General features: G+C 33.6%; 5 protein-coding genes and 1 long non-coding RNA gene across 7 annotated transcripts in view; 5 read left to right on the top strand and 1 right to left on the bottom strand.

Moving 5' to 3' along the window:
* Window positions 1–7,340, top strand: part of LOC139809120 (uncharacterized) — a 32,618-nt gene extending 25,278 nt beyond the window's left edge. For both annotated transcript variants that reach the window (XM_071771793.1, XM_071771792.1), the window contains 3 exons: window positions 493–744; window positions 5,678–5,811; window positions 6,153–7,340. In XM_071771793.1, coding sequence (XP_071627894.1) covers window positions 493–744; window positions 5,678–5,811; window positions 6,153–6,339 — 573 coding nt within the window. In that variant the 3' untranslated portion in view covers window positions 6,340–7,340. The remainder of the gene's footprint in view (window positions 1–492; window positions 745–5,677; window positions 5,812–6,152) is intronic.
* A 282-nt stretch (window positions 7,341–7,622) lies between these two features.
* LOC139809121 (copper homeostasis protein cutC homolog) lies at window positions 7,623–9,511 on the top strand. The gene is made up of 2 exons (XM_071771794.1): window positions 7,623–8,018; window positions 8,610–9,511. Exon 2 carries the CDS (start codon window positions 8,610–8,612, stop codon window positions 9,333–9,335), a length of 726 nt encoding a protein of 241 aa, XP_071627895.1. The 5' UTR covers window positions 7,623–8,018; the 3' UTR covers window positions 9,336–9,511.
* Window positions 9,512–10,415: 904 nt separating this feature from the next.
* LOC139808927 (allantoicase-like) lies at window positions 10,416–15,894 on the top strand. Its single transcript, XM_071771459.1, has 7 exons — window positions 10,416–10,713; window positions 10,951–11,020; window positions 11,524–11,586; window positions 11,868–12,045; window positions 12,164–12,255; window positions 12,605–12,997; window positions 13,209–15,894. Exons 2-7 carry the CDS (start codon window positions 10,982–10,984, stop codon window positions 13,374–13,376), a joined length of 933 nt encoding a protein of 310 aa, XP_071627560.1. The 5' UTR covers window positions 10,416–10,713; window positions 10,951–10,981; the 3' UTR covers window positions 13,377–15,894.
* Window positions 15,895–16,209: 315 nt separating this feature from the next.
* LOC139808917 (probable inactive allantoicase) lies at window positions 16,210–20,152 on the top strand. The gene is made up of 8 exons (XM_071771442.1): window positions 16,210–16,403; window positions 16,684–16,758; window positions 17,278–17,340; window positions 17,546–17,753; window positions 17,843–17,934; window positions 18,280–18,690; window positions 18,904–19,056; window positions 19,489–20,152. Exons 2-8 carry the CDS (start codon window positions 16,684–16,686, stop codon window positions 19,645–19,647), a joined length of 1,161 nt encoding a protein of 386 aa, XP_071627543.1. The 5' UTR covers window positions 16,210–16,403; the 3' UTR covers window positions 19,648–20,152.
* On the bottom strand, window positions 18,584–21,516 carry LOC139808937 (uncharacterized). The gene is made up of 3 exons (XR_011730979.1): window positions 21,402–21,516; window positions 20,900–20,977; window positions 18,584–18,601 (listed from the first exon to the last, which is right to left on the bottom strand). It is a non-coding gene; the product is annotated as an uncharacterized lncRNA (long non-coding RNA).
* A 1,514-nt stretch (window positions 21,517–23,030) lies between these two features.
* Window positions 23,031–23,952, top strand: part of Snu (ABC-type transporter snustorr) — a 54,282-nt gene continuing 53,360 nt past the window's right edge. The window contains exon 1 of the mRNA XM_071771440.1: window positions 23,031–23,357. The gene's annotated coding sequence lies outside the window, so the exon portion shown is untranslated. The remainder of the gene's footprint in view (window positions 23,358–23,952) is intronic.

Below are 23,952 nucleotides of genomic sequence, written 5' to 3'. Positions count from 1 at the left end.
ATGATTGAAGGATTAGAACAATATAAAAAAGTCGCATAAACTCATATAACGTTGGATTAGTATAACAATTCGAACTGTGAAGATGATCTTTCCAAAGCTTTCTATTTTTTTGGATATTATTTTATGTTTATTACTTAAAATATATAGCGTTAAAATAAGCACAGAGAGAATACTGAGTTATTGGATTTAAATTGTGAAATTTTTTGGTCTCCCTTTCATTCTTTTCTAAAAAGTTGTCTTCACGCCTCAGATATATATAATTTCCTGCGCTTTAATTACTAAATAAATTAAGATCCAAAGTCCCGAAAGTTGCCAGAGCGGGACTATACCCAAACGTGTTATTAGACGGCTCTAAAAAGTCGGCACGAACTTTCGGGGGGGCAGGTCGTTGTCCTGCGTTCATAATTTCGGGAAAGCAGCTCTTTACTGCCGATCGGCACCATGGCTTCGCCCTATAATTCACGAAATCCTTTCGCTTGTTATCGAACTTAGGTGGAGGACGAGTTCTTGAAACAGGCGCAGAACGCGGCGCGCGCCAAGACCCTACGTGCTAAGTTCGAGCATTGGGAGGAGACCGACGGCAAGGTCAGCAATCACCATATCGCCGAAATGGAGATAGCCCAGGGTACGGGCGAACAGTCCAGCATAGAGTCGGCGAGCAGTCTCAGAGCTCGTTTCGAGTCCCTCGGCTCGCAGGCCAACGAGTCTCCGCGCGCACCGAAGGTCAAAGTCAATCGATTTGTGGTAAGTACGTCTTCTCGATAATGTCTTCCACATAATCGCGCATGTTTCCTCGACTTAGTCCAATATCCGTGTCGCGACTTGTCGTTTGTGTCATCATCGCTATTCTCCCTGCATTTAATTAGTCACTTCACCACCTTTCCTGATTTTCAACTGGCATTGTTTAAATTTGAAGAACACGTCTTTGATTCTTTTTCTTTTTACCGTTACAACACGCTTCTCTGATTGACTTATGCGTTCAACCCTCCAGTGGGCCTGTGTATTTTACACCCCAGGTATCTTTTTTTAATTAGTGTTCCGGACTCATTTCAATACAGAACCGATTATTATTGAAAATACATTAACATTAAAGTTTTAACCTATTAATATACTTTAAGATATGTGCAATAATGAATAATATTAAACAGAAAAAAATATTAATTGGTTTAATATTTATACCTAACATAAATAATATGGGGTGTAATTTACGCTCCACACGTCCTTTCACGTTTAAAATTTTCACGCGCCCACTGGAGGAGTAATCGTATTAGTCAAGTATTTGACAGAATTAAATGTCTCCCGATAAATTCCTCTTTTTGTTTGGTCGACTCGGCATTATAAAGTATGTGCATGGTGTGATTTTGAATTGTCATTCTGCCTGTGCTTATCCGTTTTATATGTTAAAACCATAAGTGTATTTTATTCGTCGAGAGCAGTGTTTATATTGCGTTAAAAATTTTTAAACGAATGATGAAATATAATCTTTTTTCAATTAACGTTCCATTTGGACTAATAAATTGCAACATTTGTTATTTTATCGCAATTTAAACAATGCTTGAAAAAAATGCACGACCGAGATTTTATTGTATTTTACTTTATTTGATGTGGCTCACCTTTTATGTAATGAGGGTTTATTTTTGCACTCTTATTAGCGACGTACACATGTACATTCTACAATGAAAATTAATTATTGCTTATAATAATTTAATGCGCTAATTTTTCGTCTCGTATATTTGATGGATTCTGCGAATATAAATTCATGTTCGATCTCGCTATATTATTACAACTTTTTATGGGGCAGATACGATAATTGTTCACTGTACTGCAACTTCCAATTTGCAATAATATTGTAATTATAATGTTAACATATAATATATAAGTCACGATTGGCAAATGTAATATTGTAGTATCGGTAGATATTTTTAAGTTACTTATTTGCTTAGTTTTAAATATCCGCAATTGAAACACGTTAAACTATGGGAATTACGAATATATATATTTTAGAACAATAGTAATGTTCTAAACAATGTACATAATTTAAAGTTATCGATCGATTTGTTACATTTTTTAAATTCTAAAATTACTTTTTGTAATGAAACATATTTCTGTGCGAATAAATTGTTGATACGCTATATAAAGAGCAAATTTAACATTCAAATTTACTCGACGCAAAGTTAATTTTTTATTGTTCACAAAGTGAAATAAACGATGTAATTGCAATTCCGCGGTTAAAAATGATAAAAATAGCCCGATAGCTCAATAAAAGAAAATTAAATATATTAGGCAAAATTTAACGTATTCACGTTCCATTAAGTTTCAATTAAAATTCCATGTGCATCGGCGTTTTTTTAATTACCTTTATTCCTTTACTGATTATTATCGAGCATGATTGATGTGATTATATATTTATTCGTTCTTTTTATTTGGCGTTATTGTTCTGACATTTTTTTCCTTTTTCTTCGTTTGAAATCTGCCTGCCGATATTTTTGGCCGAAATCCTGCCCGCTTGTGTCGTGTGGTAACGTAAAGCGAAAGTAATCACAAAACAAAATCAAGTGATCTTCTTTTTGTGACGCGAAGCAGTAAAGGAAAGAGAGAGAAAGAGAGAGACGGAGGAAATACACCTGGATTAATTCGATTGCGAGGAGGGTGAGAGGAGGAGAAAAAGGAGGAGGATCGATGGAGGAAGGAGAGCGCCGTTGGGACAACCGCGCTGGAAAAGCAGTTGTTTTTTTTTTTTAAATCTCGTGCATTAAGCAACGGCAATAAAATATGTTCGGTATTATCGTCGATTATTGTAACGACTTTGCGTTTTCTTAGGGATGGTTTTAACACACACTCGGCGTTATGTTCGTAATAGCAAATCTTAGCCCGTAGACTGTATCATATGTTATGTGTTAATATATTATTGTACTATGAGAGTTCGCGCGACTGTCGGATCCGTCGAGCGTTTCGTCCAAATTGCCAATTATAAAGGAGGATAAACGCTTGAAAAAAGAAAAAGATCAATTCCACAGACAGATGGCGATAAACCGTTGGCCACAGTATGCTGAGTCACGAAAAAGAAAACATGCGAGGAATTTAATACATATTGAATTGCAGATTACGGGACTACGAAAAAAATTTTGATCTTTCAATCATTTTTTTTTTTCCATAAAGATCTACATTAAGGAATAAATTGAATTGGACAGCTGCGAAATTTTATTGCATGAGTAATAGGAATCATGGCTTTATCGGAAAGCGGAGATATTTGTTACGCTGAAACGCTCGACTTATCCTTATAGACATATAACAAAGAGAGAGAACTTTATTGTCTACTAATTTACTTTATACATAAAAGACGAGCGTCCATCTTTGTGTCGTACGTATGTCGGTTACACGGCTTTATCGTCGTCGTGTGAAGATTCTATCTTTAGAAGAAGTGTAAAGTTTTTTCTATCGACATACGTGCGACGACGCTAAGATCCCCTGTAAAACGCCAGATGGATTCGCTTTTAAGCAGTGAAATTCGTAACGATGCGCGTTCAATTTTTCATAACTTAATGCTATTCCCGTGATACGCCATCATTTTGTTAATTGATTGACAATTTCAATGTAACTAAATGGGCGTAGTTAAGCACTTCGATATTTTAACTCTTTATTATTAAAACAAAGTTCGTACGAATATGTTATAATGACTATGCAGTGTGCCAAATTTTATTAAACGCTCGAGCGATTTTTTCAAACCGTAATTTCGATTTGAACGAATTTAAATCTTTATGACTAATGCAATTACTACGTATGATGTGTCTTTATTTTTTTAATATAAATGATTCGCTTTAAAAAAAAATACGTAAATAAAAATTGAAATGAGAATTATTACAAATCTAATATAAATTATTAGAGAATAATTGTGTATAAAATATGCTGAGCAAATATGAAAATAATAGAAAATGAAACTCTCACAGATCGCGTGAACGACAAATATTATTTTGTCTCGTCGATGTCGTACGCATATGAAGCGACTTACGGATTTGAAACTTTCATATTTCGCATCGTTACGATCTTCCTCTACCGCTTTAGATTTCTAATTTTTCATAAGTGCCAAGTTTTTCGTTGATACATGAATGAGCGGAGAGACAGAGCGAGAGTAAGAGCGCGAGAGGGAAAGAAAGTGCGTGAGAGTGACGAACGAGAGGCGAAAGGTAACGCTTCCTCAAGTTTAACGGGTGAGATAAGGGCCTTGAAGGAATTGTCTACAGAGGAAGGGCACTGTTCGAAGTGTTCCAGGGCCGACTAGCGGTTAGGACCGTAGCTATTTCGATCGCTTTTACAAATTTCGAATCTTTTTACAGCTTAGCGCGATGGTACGGTAGATTTTTATACTCGAAAAAGAAAAACGGAAAACGACAGTTTCGTTCTCGTGTCGTCGCGTTCGAGCTTGCTTCCGCATTTGTGATTCGAAACTATTAAAACTATATTTCGCGAGCGCGCGTTATGTATTTGCATCTATTAGGCACCTGTGCAATACGAAAAACTGTGACTACGTATTTGTTGTTTTATAAAAAAATTGCAAATATATTAATCTTAATTGTATTATATCTTAGATACGTTGCATTATTTCTGAGTAAAATGTTTTATCATCAATGGCTTTATCATTTTTTTTTTCATCACGTCCGTCATTTTTTATACTTTCCGCAAGATCGTGTAAAATGTTACCGTTTCGCCGCAAATTCGAAAATAGAAATGACATTTTCGCTGCTGCTGCTGCTGCTGCTGCTAGACGCGAGAACGTCGTCGACATAGAGGCACACGATGCCACACTCGATACATTTTATACTTCCAGAGAAGAAGCATGGGGATGTCAGTGACCTGTCGGTCGCAGAATATCAGGGTAAAAACGCTGTCGCGTTCCTCGAGCTCGAGTCGAAGGGCCCATTTTTAAGAGAGAGAGCATTGTACGAATTTTTTTAGACATGTATCTAAGTGCTGTAGAAAGAGAGGAAGGAAAGATCGAAAAAAAAAATGTATATTCTCGACAGCGAATACCTTCACCGTCTTCCTTTTTTCGTTTGTGCAATAATAGCTTCCGTTGCGAATCACGAATTACGAATTTATTTAAGAGATTTAAGAGAGATTAGCGTGATTTATATAGCGGAAAGCGCTAAGCTGATTCTAATTTACGAAAGATCCGCTCCGTTGACCGAGATCGTCGACGGAGACGATCTCGCGTGATAAATTGCAAAGTCCTTGTTAACGGCCTCTCGAATTCTTCTGATTTGTATAGCATAGATAGCGATAATACTAGTTCACACTGCGTCTTTTAGCGTATCATTTCTATTGATGTATAACGATCTTGTTCTGTTTATCTTTCACGTGTAACATTTATTACGATAATACACAAGTGATAAATAAAACAGGTGCTAAATCTGTCTCGTAAGGAGAGGAGTGGGGGAATGGTGGAATCAGCGGGGGGTGGCAAGGGGATCTCTTGGTGCGAGAAGCGATGCGCGGCCTCTCTTCCGTCTTCTTCTCTTTGCGTGGTATATGTACATATCTCCCCTTAAAGCATCTTTCTTTACACGATCCATCATACATTCGGCAAACACAAATCCCCGTTATCCAGTCGTTACCGCGGAGTATTCGTAAGGATAAGTTTTTACCATGCTATCCCTCTTCTGACGTAACAATCGTGCAGGAGATCCAGACGACCTGCGCGGAGGTGTGCGAGAGCTGCGAGAAGAAGGTCTACCCCTTGGAGAAGGTCGAGACAAATAACAAAATCTTCCATAAGCAATGCTTCCGGTGTCTCCAGTGCAATTGCATTTTAAGGTAACGAAAAAAAACGCGTGTGTAAGCTCCTGTGCTTATATCATCAGACATTTACATATATTATATTTAATGTGAAAATAAAAATCCTACAAAAGTGAAGTCAAGGACCTTCAGTGTTAATTATCAAAAACATTTTAATAATTAATAACATGTAAATATGTGTATAAAAATGAGGATAATTTAAAGAAGATTTGTTTGCGGGAATAATATTGTAATACAATTTTTAATAGATACATATTGCGATATATACATAAATATTACATCACTTGACGAAAACAAGTTAAATACAGTTATTAAGTATAGTCACGAAATTATTATTACGACATAATGTGTTCGAACAGGATGGACTCCTTCACTCTGAATAACGGCAAGCTGTACTGTATCCCGCACTTCAAGCAACTCTTCATCACACGGGGAAACTACGACGAGGGCTTTGGCGTCGATCCGCACAAGAATAAATGGGCGACGACGAACTCCAGCAACTCCACGAGCCCGTCGCCGATCGCGGTTTCGAACGGCGATCTCTGATTTTCCAAGTCTTCCACCTCAATCCTTTCCCTAGCTATACATCGCTATTGAATTTTAGTCGAATTTTATGAAACGGATATTGAATTTTATGAACGGATCTAGAATGGAGATTTGAAGGGAATTGTCCCTCTCGGAAGTACATTGCGGGATGGTTCAACCACCGTGGAAGAGATAAAATATATCTTTTACGATTTTGACGTTCCCCTCGTGGGCAGTAAGCTAGATCCGCCTATAGTCGGAACGCGATGATGAATACGATAAATTGTACATTTTTATTACGTTATTCCCGCGTAATTGTATATTTAATGGTAATTGGAATCAATCGCGATGAGATCGGAGACTCGTTTCGGTCTCCCTGCACGCGAAAATCTCTTTATCTGTTCGAATTTTTCTAATCTTGCCAGGCACGCTGAGCAAATGAATCGAAAGGATGCACACATCGCATTTTCTTCATTGTTCGAGAACGTAAATCGAGAACGCAAATACGATTTAGGCTGCGGTCCACTTAACACTACAAATGCTTTGAAGCATTTTTCTTCTCTTTTCTTTCAATGAACAAAGAAGAAAACAAAGAACGCTTCGAAGCATTTGTAGCATCAAATGAACCGCAGCCTCAGATTGTACTGAGGAAGTGACAAAAAATACGCGCGTTTCTTTGGTCTGTTAAATCACGCTAAACTGAAGTGTATTCTAAACTTTATAATGAAAACTCAATGAAAAAGAGAAGAAATTGATTCCGATATGCGATGTGCTACAGAATGTTTTTTCAATTCTAAACCTTATTGTCATCGCTCACTATAAAAATTTGCTTTTGATATTTGTTACTATTATTATTTTATTGATTTTATTATTATTATTATATTATAATTATTATTAATATTATTTACGTGCGTCGCACTTGGTATTATTTTATTATATATGTTGTATAATACAATATTACATTACGCTTCGTGAATCTTGTATCCGAACCTGTCCCTCAATAAATAAGAGTTTTATACATCTATACGTATTATATGTAATCCTCACGATGTAAAATTATATCAGTCAGTTGATTAAGAAATATAATTTATGTGCTGATAAAGCAAAAACATTATAACAACGTTTTACGCAAGATTGTTGCTGACTCGCCTGATTGTAAAATCAGGATTGATAATCGTATGGAATTAAGAATTCAGAAAAAAAGTTGTTATCAGATTTAGCGTTATTTTTTGCCTTTATTCCGGAAAACAGATTAATAGTTAGCTTTGCGTTTTCAACCGCAATATCTGTGTCGAGCGAGTAGGTAATGACAGACAATTCGCAGTCATAGTCAACAAATATGATATCGTTATCACTACGCAATATATCACGAAAGTATAATACAGATGGCGAGACTTGCGCGTAAAGTTTCGATTTACAAAGCCGGCATGGCCGGCAGCCATATTTAGTGCTGCAGCTGTCCGCTGATGCAGCTCTTTTACGAGTCTGGAAAATCTTCTCGCGGCGCGTTTATATCGAAGTGAATATATATGTATATTTATGTATATGTACAATTTTATCGACAAAAATACTTATGCTAATTAAAATTGACACCTGTCGAATGAAGATAATATAGCATTCAGAATACAGCTGTATACTAGAGTAATTGAAACTATTTGAAGCTATATTATCAACCGGTCTATGCAGTAATCAACCAAGAGGTAAGTCAATATTTTATTTGTTTTAATCAACTTTGTTGCTGTATAAAACAACAGAAAAATATTATTATTCTCAAAGTAATTCTTGTTTCCTTCAGTCGATAAATATATTCAATAAACTTCTTTGTCGTATACTGTTTTGTCAGCATATGATGTAAACTTTTAAAAAGACGATATATATTTTAAATTTATATATTCAAAACTATTAATCCCTATATCACATTTTTCTCAAAGATATTATAATACAAAGATATTTTACTTAAACATTAAAATTATTTATATTGTTAAGAATAATTAAAAAACACAAAAAATATTATAATTAGAAGGCACCTCACTAGTCAGTATGACTTTGTTCTAAGTAAACCCGTTTTTCCTTTTTCTTTTTCGCATAAATAATTTCTTATAAAATAAGTCACAAGTTTCTATATGTGATTTTGCTTTGATTTCTTAATTTGTACGTAGAAAGATGATGTATAATTTTGATACAAAGAAAACTCGTGATTAAATTTAAAAGCGAAGTCGCACACCGGTGCATCTGTGAAAAGATTCGTGCGTCATTGTCCGATCAAATCAAACAATCATTTTATTTCGTAGATGGAGATCTGCATTGATTCCTTAGAGTCCGCTAGAAACGCGGTGGAAGGTGGTGCCAGCCGGTTGGAGGTTTGCTCGGCACTATCGGAGGGTGGTTTAACACCTAGTCCGGGTTTAATTCGACAAATAAGAAACTTTACGACGATTCCGCTCTACGCGATGATCCGCATTCGCTGCGGCGATTTCGTGTACAGTCCAGAGGAGATCAACGCCATGCTGCACGATTTGAAAATTCTCAAGGATCACGACGCGAACGGATTCGTTTTCGGCGCGTTGACCCCCGATTGCGAGATCGACGTTGTCGCATGCGAGAAGATTGTCTCCGCCGCTCGTCCCTTGCCGGTGACATTCAGTCGCGCCTTCGATCTGACGACCGATCCCGTCAAGTCGATGGAACTCCTCGCCGATCTTGGTTTCCAGAGAATTCTGACATCTGGACAGAAGAATACTGCTCTGGAAGGACTGGAGTTGATAAAAACATTATTGCTAAAGGCCCGAAAACTGGTGATTATGCCCGGAGCTGGTATCACAAAGGATAACATCCGTGAAATTATGAAGTCCGGTGCGAAGGAATTCCACGCATCAGCGAAGAAAAGGAAAATAGTGGTCCATGGTGCGAATAGAGTCAGAATGGGCGTCAACGAAGACGACTTTGTCAACGTAACTGATAAGGAGCTGGTAGAAGAATTAGTTGAGATCATCAAGAAAGTGTCTGTCACCTCTTGAAAAATAACTCTACCCGGAAATATCTAATCATTGGATTATATATTTTGATACGATTAATATCTACATAATATATAATATGTAACGTATTCAAGAGCAATTCGGTTACTTTAAGTTAACTTTGATAATATTATTGTAACTTTGTATATTGTCTACTAATAAATTATTTTTTATTGCAATTATAGTTGATTGAATGATGCTGACACACATTTTATACTTAAATAATAAGTTTGATCAATCGCAAGTCGACATCTATAAAATCATTACATTATCCATTCTTGAATGATTAAATACATTATTATAGAGAGAATCGAAGATTCATATTTCTAATTTTCTTCTTGCATCAAAATGATTCATCTTGTTAACCTTTAAGGCAAAAACCTTTAATACATAAAATCATTATATTATCCATTCTTGAATTATTAAATACATTATTATAGAGAGAATCGAAGATTCATATTTCTAATTTTTTTCTTGCATTAAAATGATTCATTATATTGTTAATCTTTAAGGCAAAAAGGCCTGCTAAAAAGTCGGATGCCCACGAACACAAAACATGGTCGACTGTTACTGTTGACTGTTAATGTCGAATGTTACTAATTGTACGTTAGATAATTAGAAAGACAAACTAGGAACCAAAAATAGATTAAACAGAAATTCCAATTAGCTTTATTACCACTTAGCAGAGGCTGATAACAATTTTTTTTTATTAAATCAATTATTATTAAAATACGGTAAAATGCGTTAATTATTATAATAGAGCTCTTGAGAAATGTTTATAAATATTTTATTTATTTGTAGTTCTTCAAATACGCATTAAATTCTGTTTAAGTAATAATATCGTCAAATACCTGCATTAATATTATATAATATTTATAAAGAAAATTATTTTGCAATTTTCTTTCTGGGAGTAAAAATTTGATTTGAAATAAGTAAAAGGACGTAACCAGTTTGCGCATGACGATGTGGTACGTAATAATATTTTGTATTTATCTATGATATGTTATGTACATGAAAAGGACGTGACTAAACATAACATTTGGTACGAAATATACACTATTTCAGTCGGCTTAAGGAATTAGTCAGTGGCGTTTGTTAAGGATCGAAACAGTCAAAGAAACGTATTATTCAAACACGTCAAAAAATTCTGTGAGACGCTTTTAACATATCGTAACACATATATATTAATTTCACATTATAATATATATTTATAATTCTTTTCTGGGAAAATTTAAATTGTTTTCTGGGAATTATTCTATATATTATATATTTTGATGCGATTAATATCTACATAATATATATATATGACGTGATTTTGCAACATTCCGTTATATCGTGATATAACGAAATAGTTACACAACTGATTTATATTGAGAACAAGGTATGTTCATTATCTATATAGAATAGAATTTAAATATAAAAAATATATATAAAATAAATAAGCAATACCAAATTTTTATTATTACATCGGATTAGTATAGTTTCTACATTATCACAAGATAGCTCGCTCCGTTCTTAAGAAATTTGACATTATTTTTATTTCTTATACATCTTATACTTTTAACTACACGATCTCCATAAATATAGATACCAAAAATAATACTTTATATTATTACAGATAGAAATAAATAAAAATACAGGAACTCGGTATGGATGAGAGGGAAGTGTATGAATTGTCATCTAGAGAGGTAATTTTTCTCTTCAAATATGATAGTTTAATGTGTCAAATATGATATTATTGGAATCATATTCACATACAGAATTTAATTGATTATACATAATAATCCTTGAAGTTATTTTCTTTAAACCGAATTACAACATAGTATAAGTATAGTTCTACATAATTACGTAATAATTTTTTGGTTAAATAAATGTCTTATTCTTAAATAATATTATATTCTTATGCTTGCACGAAGTACTGTATCTGCTTCATCAACAAAGTATTTTTTACGCAACCTAGGATAATATACGTATATATTACGAGAAGAAATCATTCTTAAGTTGATAACGTTCTTAGAATTTTCATTAAGTTTTCAAGTCGTCTTTCTTTCTTCCCTTTATTGATTCTTTCAAATATCTTCTCTTCATACATCATCGTCATTCAAATAATTAAATATATTGTATAAAAACAAATTGCTCTTTTTCTTTAACCACAATTGAAGATATTAATACACTTATTGATGATTTTCAGAACGGTGCGAGAATTGTATTTGCAACTGATGATTATTTCGGTGTGGCCGAAAATTTACTTAAGGTAAGTGGTGTTGTCTTCATAATAAGTAGATTGATGTAATAATTTATTATAATCATTAGTTAATTGAACGGTTGTTAATCTGTTAGATATTAGCTATAATTTTGGTAATCAACAATAAATAGTATCTTTTTAATGTTTTAAGAAATATGAAATACAAAATACAACAATAAATTTATAATGACTATAATGTATAAAATGTACAGAATATGTACAGCAATAAAATTGCACAGTTAAATATGCATAGTATTAATATGTTCATCAATGTTAATTCTTTATTTCAGGAAGAAGAACCTGTACAACAGGACGGATGGGTAACCCGAAGTAGACACGAAGAAGGACATGATTTTGCGATTATTGAGTTACCAGACGAAACTAAAATAGATTTTATTTGCATAGACACGGCTTTCTTTACAAATAATTTTCCGATCCAATTTTCCATACAAGGCGCTAGAAGGACAGGTTGTTTGTTTGAGATAACTTTTTAGAATCTTATGTTTAATGAAGTCATTAGTCGATATTAATTTATATATCTACACACACACACACATATATATATATATATTAATTTTCTATGCAGCTATGCCACTTTGTATTCAAAACCGGAAAAATAGATTAGGCCAAAGTGCTACCACCCATGAGATGGAATCTATCGAACATTTCCAATCAGAGGTCAGACATCTAAAAAAAATACACTATACATATATTATAAAATTTGTATTATTAAAATTTTTATTTTTCTGCAACTTTAATTTTTATAAAATTAATTTATAACTTAATTTCTGTGTTTAATTAAAAATACTATATATAAACAAAGAGACACATACATATTTAAATTATTTTTACAATTTAATTATTTTATTTTGTTATATATATTTCTAGAATTTTATCATACTTCCCTGAGTTTATTCTTGCAATTTGTTTTTAAAAGTAATCTTTACAACTTTTCTTACATATATAAAAAATGCGTCTTCTTTGCTTTGGATTCATCATATACGATAAATTATTACTGCAATTTCAGATCTGGCAGTATTTGATTACGAAAACAAACCTGGAACCCGGTTATCCGTCGATTAGTAAAAAATTCTTTGTCAGATATAATATAAATCACCGAGGTGTTACTCATGTGCGGCTCAACATATTCCCAAGCGGTGGTATCGCCAGACTGCGCATTTATGGGAAGATAGTGCAGCATGTTTATCAGCAATCAAGGTTTGCGGAATTTGATCTGATCTCCAGAATTCATGATGGTCGCTGTGTATCCTACAGTAGCAAACACTCCGGGCACCCTAATAATTTGCTGAAACCTGGAAGCCCCATAAACGCAGATGACGGATGGGAAACTGTAAAAACTATGCCAAATATGCCACTCATGGCACAAAAATCTATAGTGGAAATGGCTAGAAATAATGTGGTACGCAAAGATAAAATGCACTAAATCGTAAAACTGTAAACTAATAGTCTGAAAATTACCTTCTTTCAGTACATCGCACAATGTACATTAATTTTAACGTGTTCGTTAGATTGCAAAAAATAATCACATATTTATCCAAAATATTTTTTTTCTAATTTGTGCCATCGATAGTAGTAATAAGAAAAAGATTTATTATCAATTTTTGATTTAGGAATGGGCTGACTTTAAGTTAGGGCACATTGGTAAGATAAGTTTTGTTGTAATCGATACGTCACACTTCAAAGGAAATGCTCCGAGCTCCGTACATGTGAAGGGAAAACCATATTCTTCTTCAACTTGGCTGACTATTATACCAGAAACCAAGGCAAAATTTAATTGAATTTTTGTATTTTAGAACTTACAAGGAAAGAGGCTCCTAGTATACCTCTCCTATTTTAAACTTTTTATAATTAAATGAAACTTGGTGGGTTTGTTGCAGTGATCAATATATTTGATACGTATTTTTTTATCGGCAAGCAAATATATTAATTGTAAGTGGTGAATCATCCCCTGAAAATTAGCCGAATTTTTGTTTTCTATATCCTCTGAACGAAACATGATAGCGTAATTTTGTAAATGTACAGAATTTCGAAAACTCTCCACTGGAATAAAAATTAATTTTTTTACATAAAAAATACGAGTTATGAAACTTAAGTCTTATTTTTCAACTATTGATGGACATACTTTTCTAGTGGAAAGATTTTATTTAAAGGAAAATGTGTGGTAATGTAGTTTTATTTCTATATGCTAAGAAGAATCAGAAATATATTTAACTGTGCGCGACCAGCGAAACTGAGAGCCAATAATAGAAAGTTGTGTACATTTTTTACATTTATAAAATTACGCTATTATGCTTTGTTCAGAAATTATAGCCAAAAAACGAAAATTTGGTCAAATTTTGGGGGATTTTTTCACCTTTTAAACATGTTAGCTTGTCAATAAAAAATACGTTTTAAATATTTTAACCTTCTTTACAAACCTAGCACATTTCATTAAAATCGGAGAAGAACACCTGAGAGCCTTTCTTTAATTGTTAGTCCCCTTTACCTCGATTCGCACTGCTCACTTTTTCTCATTCATTTGTTGTCCTGTACCATTTCAATTAAGTATATCACCTTAAAAATAGTGTGTTTTTTGCAAGTGCGTAAAAAATTTATTAACAAAGACATTAACGCGTGAGCAAGAATTCTAATTAGAGAGATATTTCTTATAATTCTTATAATTTTTATACAGGTAATAGAGGGCATTGAGCAAATTATTCTTACGTTAGAAAATAGAGATACGTTCATGACTGAAGTAAAACTAATACTTAAACCGAACGGCGGCATAAATAGATTCCGAACTTTTGGAACATGTCTATTTCATGAGACTGATGGACGACAACTTTGTGCAAATTGACGATGGTGCTTTCCAATCGCGTTCATCAAGACGAGAAGATACTTGTTATCGATACTTTAATGACCAACCTTTTTCACCATTTAAAAGAGTTAAAATTTAAAGAAGAAATATTATTTTTTGCTTACTGACTACGAGGATTAGCGTTTTACAATATTACAATATTATAATGTTACAATATATGTTAAAAAATTTTACGAGAGAATCACTCGCTATAGTTTAGCTTGTCAAACTTCCTTTCGTGGGCATTTCGCCGCACTTTGTTACGTCGCATCTGATCGAGTAATCTCAAAAACAATCAATTTTGCGATCTGTCAGAAAAACATCAAAATTTTTTAAACTTAAAAAAAATTTTTTTAAATTGATATATGTCTTTTGTTTTGTCAACTATATAAAAAATTATGTCAGTTAAGCAGGAACATTTCGGGTAGATGCTACGAGAGTTAAAATCAAGACTCAATAATGTATGACAAATCTACAGAAAAACTTACACAGCACGAATGAACTCAATCTTGACACATGTATATGTATATACTGTAGAGGATTAATTCCTCAGTAAAACACGTTTGAAAATCAAGCAGAGCTCTTTTATAGTTTCTAAGATATTTGAAATTGAAGAGATACATATGTGACTAAAAATAAGAGTAAAGATTGTAGAACACCTAAGAATGATATCTTCTCGTAGTATATTTTATGCTTAAAAAGAGTAAATAATAAGATGTATTTATATTTCTTCGTATATTATTATGTATAATATGAGCTGCAGTTTTTCCGAATGTTATTTGATTAATATTCAATTTACGAACATATATGTATGCATGTATATTTTGATTGACAATGAGAGTAACATTGAAAAAGAAACGCGTAGGCGAGGGAGGGATCCGCTGTTTCCTCTGTACTCTCTCACCCCGAAAAAAATTAATCTAACCCATACCAAAACTCGGACAAATGTCAGGAACACAAAACATGGTCGACAATGTTATTAATTGTAAATAATGTTAACAAGACCGTCATGATATACAATCAATTTAGAAGGAACTGCAGTCATTTGCAGTCCGAGCTCGGATTTTGGTAGCCTAATACTATTTTCTGTGTGTAATTTTTATACACGTATTGTGTACGTATTGTACACGTATACACGTATTGTACACGTGTAATTTTTATACACGTTAGTAAACTGCAACTTATTGTTAGTAAACTGCGCGCCGATTCTTTGTCGAACTTAAAATACAGTTATTGTCGGAACATTAAAATCCTCTCTCTCCTTAATTAAATCGATTCGATTTAACTTTAATGCTAAACATCTATTACTAATTGTTAGTTAGAATTAGAAAAACGAACTATAAAAACTGTAACAATAGATTAATCAGAAACGCTAAATAGCTTCGTTGCCGCTTAGCAGAGGCTGATAAATAACATTTTTTTATTATCAATTTATTATTAAAATGCACAATACTGTAAATGCGTTATTATTATAAAAGTCTTGAGAAATATTAATAAATACTTTATTCGTAGTTATTCGAATACACATCAAATTCTACTTAAATAATATATAATATCGATACTTGCATTAATATTATACCTATAATATTTATAAAGAAAATTATTTTACAATTTTCTTTCTGAGAGTGAAAATTTGATTTAAAATAAGTAAAAGGACGTAACCAGTTTAAGCATGACGACGTGGTACATAATAATATCTTATATTTACCTGTTACATGTTATGTACATGGAAAGGACACGTGGCTAAACATCACATCTGGTATGAAATATACGTTATCTCAGTCGGCTTAAGGAATTAGTCAGTGGCGTTTGTGAAAACAGTCAAGGAAATATTATTCAAATTATTCAACAAATTCTGTTTCGTAACATATATACTTGTGATATTACTTTAATATCATAATACATATTTATAATTCTGAAGAATTTTTTCTGGGAATTATTCTATATATTACGTCACATTGAGAACGAGGTATGTTCATTATTTTATCTATATAGAATAGACTTTAAATATTAAATAATATATATAAAATAAATGTTAGATATTAGTCTTTCAAATCATATCTATTCTAGTTAAGTAATACAATTTTTTTATTATTATATTGGATTATTATAGTATCGTTCTCTACATTATCACAAGATAGCTCGCCCGTCCTTAAGAAATTTGACATTCTATTCCTTATACACCTTATACTTTTAAGTAAACGATGTACGTAAATAGGTACCAAAAATAATATTTTGCATTATTATAGATGGAAATAGATAAAAATGTACAGGAACTCGGTACTATGGAAGATCAGGAAGTGTATGAATTGTCATCCAGAGAGGTAATTTTTCTTTTTAAATATAATAGTTTAATGTGTCAAATATGATATTATTGGAATCATATTCACATACATACATATAGAAACATAAGAATTTAATTGATTATACATCATCATGATCCTTATTTTCTTTAAACCGAATTACAACATAGTATAGGTATAGTTCTATAAAATTACGTCACAATTTTTTTGTTAAATAAATTTCTTATTCTTAAGTAATATTATATTCTTGTGATTGTACAAAATACAATATTTATTTTATCAACAATGTATTTTTAACACATATATTGTACAAAATACAATATTTGTTTTATCAACAACGTATATTTAACCGATAATGCTTTTAGATTTCTTATCGAATTTTCAAGCCGTCTCTTTTTCTTTTCTTTATTGATTCTTTCAAACATCTTCTCTTACATCATCGTCATTCAAATGATTAATGATGTTGCATTGTAAAACAAATTGCTTCTTTTTTTAACCGCAACTGATGAAGATTTTAATATATTTATTGATAATTTTCAGAACGGTGCGAGAATTGTATTTGCAACTGATGATTATTTCGGTGTGGCCGAAAATTTACTTAAGGTAAGTGGTGTTGTCTTCATAATAAGTAGATTGATGTAATAATTTCAATAAGTATCTTTTTGACATTATGAGAAATATAAAATACAAAAGACAACTTACAATAAATTTATTATGAAATTTATGTATACAAAATGCACAGAACATGTATAGCAAAAAGAATGCGCACAATATTAATATATTCATTATTGTTTATTTTTTATTTTAGGAAGAAGAACCTGTGCAACAGGAGGGCTTTACGAATTTTGGTAACCGAATTATGGACGGATGGGTAACCAAAAGTAGACACGAAAAAAAACTTGATTTTGCGATTATTGAGTTTGCAGCCGACGTTAAAATAGATTTTATTTGCATAGACACGGCTTTCTTTACAAACAATTTTCCGAACCAGTTTTCCATACAAAGCGCTAGGAGAGGTTGTTTATTTGAGATAACTTTTTAGAATTTCATGTATTTAGAGAAAAAGATATTAATTTCTACATATTACAATTAATTTATTACGCAGCTATACCTGTTCATATTCAAAACCGGACTGATAGATTAGGCCAAAGCGCTACCTTGTCTGAGATGAAACGTATCAATCAAATTCATTCAGAGGTAGGCATCTAAAAAAATACAACTATATTATAAAATCTGTATTATTAAATTTTTTTTTTTTTGCAATTTTAACTTTTATGAAGTTAACTTCTAAATTAATGTCTGTGTTTAATTGAAAATATTGAATATATATAAATAAAGAAACACATATTTAAATTATTTTTACAATTTAATTATTTTATTCTGTTATATAATATATTTCTACAATCTATCACCTTTGCAGTCTGCAATATTCTAGCAGTCTATTTTCAAAACTGATCTTTACAAGAGAAGTAACTTCTCCTATGTATAAAAAATGCGTTCCCTTTGCTTTGTTTTCGTCGCATATGATAAATGCAATTTCAGGCCTGGCCAGATTTGCTCACGACGACAAATCTAGAACCCGGTTATCCGTCAGTCAGTAAAAAATTCTTTGTCAAATGTAATACGAATTGGCCAAGTGTTACTCATTTGCGGCTCAACATCTTCCCCAACGGTGGTGTCGCCAGACTACGCGTTTATGGAAAGACAGTGCATGGACTTTACCAGCAACCAAACTCTGTGCGATTCGATCTGATCTCCAGAATTTATAATGGTCGTTGTGTATCCTACAGTAGCAAACACTCCGGGCATCCCAATAACTTACTGAAACCTGGAAGCCCCATAAACTCGGATGATGGATGGGAAACTGCGAAAAATATGCCAAATGTGAAAAATATACCACTCATGGCACAACAATCTGAACAATCCGTAGTGAGAGAGGCTAGGGATGATGTGGTACGCAAGATAAAATGCACTAATCGTAAAATTGTAACAAATGGTCTGAAAATTATCTTCTTTCAGTACTTCGTACAATGTACATTAATTTTAACGTGTTCGTTAGATTGCATAGAATAATTATTATTTCTCCAAAATATTATCTTTTTCTAATATTTTTGTGCCGTCAATAGTAGCAATTAAAAAATAATTTATTATCAATTTTTGATTTAGGAATGGGCCATATTTATGTTGGGGCATATTGGTAAAGTCCATTACGTTATAATCGATACTACATATGTTAAAGGAAATGCTCCAAGCTTTGTACATGTGGAGGGATTATCATTTCCTGCAATGACTTGGCTGACTCTTATACCAGAAACCAAGGTAAAGTTCGATTAAATTTTTGCGTTTAGGACTTACTTAATTTATGAAAGTACACTATTATTCTTTATTCAGAAGTTATAGCCAAAAAATGAAAATTTGGTAAATTTTTTCGAGAGGTGATTTCACCTTTTAAACACTTTTGCTTGCCAATAAAAAATACATCTCGAATATTTCGACCCTCTCTACGAAACTATCAAGTTTCATTAAAATCGAGAGAGGGACGCCTGGGAGCTTTTTCTTGATTGTTGTCCTCTTTGCTTCGATTGTTCACTTTTTTTATTTGTTGTCTTGTATTATTTCAATGAAGTGTATCACTTTATAAAAATAATGTATTTTTTTGCAAGTGCAGAAAATTTACTAACAAATGCATTAACATGAGCAGAAATTCTAATTAGAGAGATATTTCTTATAATTTGTATAATTTTTATACAGGTAATAGAGGGCACTGAGCAAATTATTCTTACGTTAGAAAATACAGATACGTTCATGACTGAAGTAAAACTAACAATTAAGCCGAGCGCCAGTATAAACAGATTTCGAGCTTTTGGAACATGTCTATTTCATGAGACTGGACAATCTTGTGCAAATTGACGATGGTGCTTTTCAGACAATCGCGTTCATCAAGACGAGAAGATACTTGTTATTCATACTTCAATGATCAACCTTTTTCATTTCTTGAGCGAGATAAACTTTGAAAAAAAAAATATTATTTTTTGTTTATTTGCTATGACGATTAGCGTTTTACTGATATTACATATGTTAAAAAAGTTTACGAAAGTATCACTCGCTACAGGCTTATTAAACTCGATTTCGCGGGCATTTCGCCGCGCGGAGATTTCGACGATGGATAACGAAGAAAGCTGATGCCCATCACTATCATAAATGTGAATCGTGACAATGATGTGAAACGTTATAAGGCTCATTTACACTTAAACAACTCAATCGTGCCTGAACATTGTATAATGTAACAATTATAAACGATATCAATTGCGTTACGTCGCATCTGATTGAATAATTTCATAAATAATCAATTTTGCATCTTCCCCGAAAAACATCGAATTTTTTAAACTTGAAATAAATTTTTCTTTTTATAACATATGTCTATTTTATTTTGTCATTTATATAAAAAGTCGTGCCAGTTAAGCAGGAACATATAAGGTAGATGCTATACGAGAGTTAAAATCAAAACTCTCAATAATATATGCGCTAAATCTGCAGAAAATTTTACATAGCACGAATTAACTCTACTTTGACATATACTGTTAGAGAAAAATTAAAAAATTTTACAATTTATTCATTAGTAAGTTTGTCGGAGAACAACAACGTTGATAAGCAATTTTGCCACTTATTACGTGATGTTGTATTAAAAAGTTTATTTTCGTCTTCGATGATTATAGCTAGAAACTCATATAGTCGCATATTTGGCTTGGAAGCCAAAGATTAACTGCAATCATGCGTTCAGTAAAATATACCGAGAACACGAATATAACAAAGAAATAGACGTCTTATCTCTTAAAATTTTTGAGTAAGATAATATGCGGCGAGAAAATATCACTCTAAAATGTTCTACATAGCTCTCGCTACTTTTAGGTATATCTTTAACTTGAAATATTTTTGGAACTATATATAAGAATGCCGCTTATATAGTTAAAAAAACGTTTTAATCAATAATTAACCTTTTATAATTTATAACATATGCCAAGGTTACACGTGCTGTGTAAGTATTTCTGTAGATTTATCTGATGTAGATTATAATAATTGCTACAATTAAATTATCGCAGTAGAATATTAGTTTATACATCAAACATAAAATTTGCATTATATCCTTACGTAATTTCTATACCTCGCTGAAGTTACAGGCACTCACAGGTGTGTTCGCGCTGCGTGAACTAAATATATATAGTGAGATCGCATGGCTCATCTGTGAATAAATGTGTAATAATAAGTTAACGACTAGGAGATATACTGAAGGCATGAGATGATCTTGCGAACATTCTAGCCGCCCGCGATTCCAGTTTTTTTCTGAATAATTTTCGCGATTAAGGATGATTATATTCGCGGCCACTCATTTTAGTCATCGTCGCGATTAATAAGCACTGCTCTTAAGCAAACGTGAGCACTCATTGTACATTTTGTGGGCTATACTGTGAGCGAGAAGTGTGTCAAGTTTAACGGCACTTACTCAGGCAAAGCGACTGTCGCGAAAAAAAGACCGACTAATGTCGAAATTCTGTTGGAATTTTTCAAAAAAAATTTTCTTTCCGTTTCATTTGGAAGATCCATCTAAATGATAACTATTAAGCATAAAGTGGCCACGCACGCGGAAGATCTCACGGAGCACGGACCTGCAGGCTGTATCTGGTATACTTTCGTTTGTGACACACACACCTCTGCGGCTTAGAACGGACGGGTGAGTATATATATATGTATGCGATATCATTGATTCAAACGAAAGTGGCTGATGTGAACCGTTCACGTACACGCGCGTGCGATGGAGAAGCAGGTTTTACGTACACTAGCAAATGAAACTTTAGCTAACGCGTACGGATAAAAGAACTACTCCTGCGCGTATATATTCGTGTCACCGTGTGTGCGTGTGTGGACGACGAGTTTTTTCACTATATTACTTGCATCGACCTATTATACACGATTCAGACCACATACTAGCATGATATTTTATTTTTCAAAGATACGTATCTAACTTTTCGACTCGCCCGAGTGTTTGTCGTTTTCAGCAACCTTTCGAGTGATGGCTCGCTATTTCCATAATAAATTCTTCATTCCTGTTTAAAATAACAATTTTGAGTGATTTAAAAAATTGTGTCTCTTTGAGTCACCAAGCGATGCAAAAATACTCCGATTGAATATGTGATTCTCTGCAACTTTGAACAAGATGAAGGTCTTATAATTTGCATCAAATTTGCATCTAAATTGCATTCAAACAGTAGCGTTTAAACGAAAGTCACTTTGTGAATGAGTAATAATGCCTTATTTTAAATGTAACTATGCCAAAAGCATCTTTTATATAAATATACATCGCTGCAAAAAACGTCTGATACGAACGGATCAAGATCACACCTCTCGTTGGCGCTATTGCGCGTCAGTAGATATAAACTGCGCGTATAATTAAACATACAATTTACCTAGAAATCATGAATAAATCATACATATAAATGAAATGCGTGCAGTAATTACTGATACTGATTATTAACGCGAATAAAAAAAAATGTGCTTATATAATCATTTAATTGCAGATCGAGATGCACTTATCTGGGTTAACATGCATCCTTGGATATATTTCCAACGTCTGGACAATAGCGGAATAACAAATTCGCGTCTGCTTCAGTTGGATTATGTAGAAATGATATATAGACGATATTCTAACGACATTTCAAGCAATGCGTGTAGATAATTTAGAAACTTCTTACATGACATTTAAGATTTCGCAATAATACCGTTGATACTTGCGGATAAAGGTAAATTTATCGATGGCGGCTCTATTCGGTCATTATTTATATTATTCGCTCTATGGAAAATCCTTCTTGCCGATTCACGCATAGGATTCCAGCGACGAGAACCTCCTACTTTACACACGAAGGAGAAAGCAGGAACGCGGGATTTAAAGGATCTTTAAAAAATGTATAAAATCCGAGTTCGCGTAGCTTGAGAATATAACTATCTCCTGCGAAATCAAAGTCCAGCACACTTTCCAAGATGGCCATTTGGGATTCTTTCTCAATCCGTGGGACTCGATCTTCTTCGGTAAGGCCGTTCATCCCTCCACGATAGGTATTTTTCAATCGCAGATCCTGTAAACATCTCTGGAGCGAATCTCTAGTCATTAATGTGCGGTACGTTTACATTTTCGCGTTCGCTATGTGTTCGCGTGCACACATAAATCGCAGTCAGCAGCCGGTGATTCGTTTATCACACGTCAGGTGAATGCAGCGCGGCAGGGCGACGGTGGATACCACCTTTCTTGCGTGCACGTGTGCCTCCGAAAGCGTGTGTTGGAGCGGAATCGCGCGCGCGCCCGCGCGTCCACGCGTCTCTGTTGCTCAACCGGACTCCCCGTCCCGACGTCAGTGCGAGAAATACGTTCAGACCGATCGGTCGTATTGCACATCCGCGGCCGTGGTGAGAGCTCCGGAACCGCTCCTCCACAATACGGTGCACGCGCGAGGCACGCCGAAGGAATCCCGCGCGAGCTTGACGAAAAAAAAAAAAACGGAGCTCCCATCCTTCCGAAGGGCTACCCCGAACGGGAGCGGAACGCACCTCCCGCGACGAGCCGCGAAAAGGTGCGAGAATCCCCATCGCGAAAATAGTGATAAGTCTCGTTTTCCTCAATGTGTGAAAAGTTGGATCTTTTGATATTTAAAAAAAATTAAAAAAAAAAGCAGAAACCGCGCTCTGTTCAACGAAAAGTAGCCTCGACTTTCCTCCTCGTCGTCGTAATTAGTTGCCGAAATGTTTGATTTTCTGCAGTGGAAAAAAAAATGTTAAAGACAACGAGGTAGCCGATGGAACGTGCGCAGGTAAAGGAATCGAACGCAGATGACTAGGACGCGCGGTCAAAGTGGGGCAAAATGTTTTAACGTTGAAAACTGGGAATACCCGAGGACTGAGAATATATGTGAAATGAATTCGAGAGAAAGTGTAAACGCGTACGATGCCTGAAATCACGTCCACATGTTCGATATTACGTACTCAATTAACATCAATTTATAAGTTCGCCGAGAATACATCGATGCAAATGAAACGCCAAACAAATTTTGCAAACTCGAGATATGACGTCAACAGTTTTTTTGTTTTCAAATTTGGTCAACCGAATTTGTAGCTTGCATATTATAAAAACAGATATGCTTATCCGTATACCGATATGTTTTCACGGAG

The sequence above is a fragment of the Temnothorax longispinosus genome, chromosome 2 (assembly GCF_030848805.1).
Source record: "Temnothorax longispinosus isolate EJ_2023e chromosome 2, Tlon_JGU_v1, whole genome shotgun sequence".
Lineage (NCBI taxonomy): Eukaryota > Metazoa > Arthropoda > Insecta > Hymenoptera > Formicidae > Temnothorax > Temnothorax longispinosus.
Note: the sequence above shows the minus strand (reverse complement) of the source record. Positions and strands in the feature narration are given on the sequence as shown.

What these genes read in the sequence shown, in the direction of transcription:
- LOC139809121 (XM_071771794.1), top strand. Translation starts at nt 8,610, where the DNA reads ATGGAGATCTGCATTGATTCCTTAGAGTCCGCTAGAAACGCGGTGGAA.
- LOC139808927 (XM_071771459.1), top strand. Translation starts at nt 10,982, where the DNA reads ATGGATGAGAGGGAAGTGTATGAATTGTCATCTAGAGAG. An exon ending in ACAAGGCGCTAGAAGGACAG is followed by an intron (nt 12,046 to 12,163) that starts GTTGTTTGTTTG and finishes TTTTCTATGCAG; the next exon opens with CTATGCCACTTTGTATTCAA. An exon ending in TCGAACATTTCCAATCAGAG is followed by an intron (nt 12,256 to 12,604) that starts GTCAGACATCTA and finishes CTGCAATTTCAG; the next exon opens with ATCTGGCAGTATTTGATTAC.
- LOC139808917 (XM_071771442.1), top strand. Translation starts at nt 16,684, where the DNA reads ATGGAAATAGATAAAAATGTACAGGAACTCGGTACTATGGAAGATCAG. An exon ending in CATACAAAGCGCTAGGAGAG is followed by an intron (nt 17,754 to 17,842) that starts GTTGTTTATTTG and finishes TTTATTACGCAG; the next exon opens with CTATACCTGTTCATATTCAA. An exon ending in CTCTTATACCAGAAACCAAG is followed by an intron (nt 19,057 to 19,488) that starts GTAAAGTTCGAT and finishes ATTTTTATACAG; the next exon opens with GTAATAGAGGGCACTGAGCA.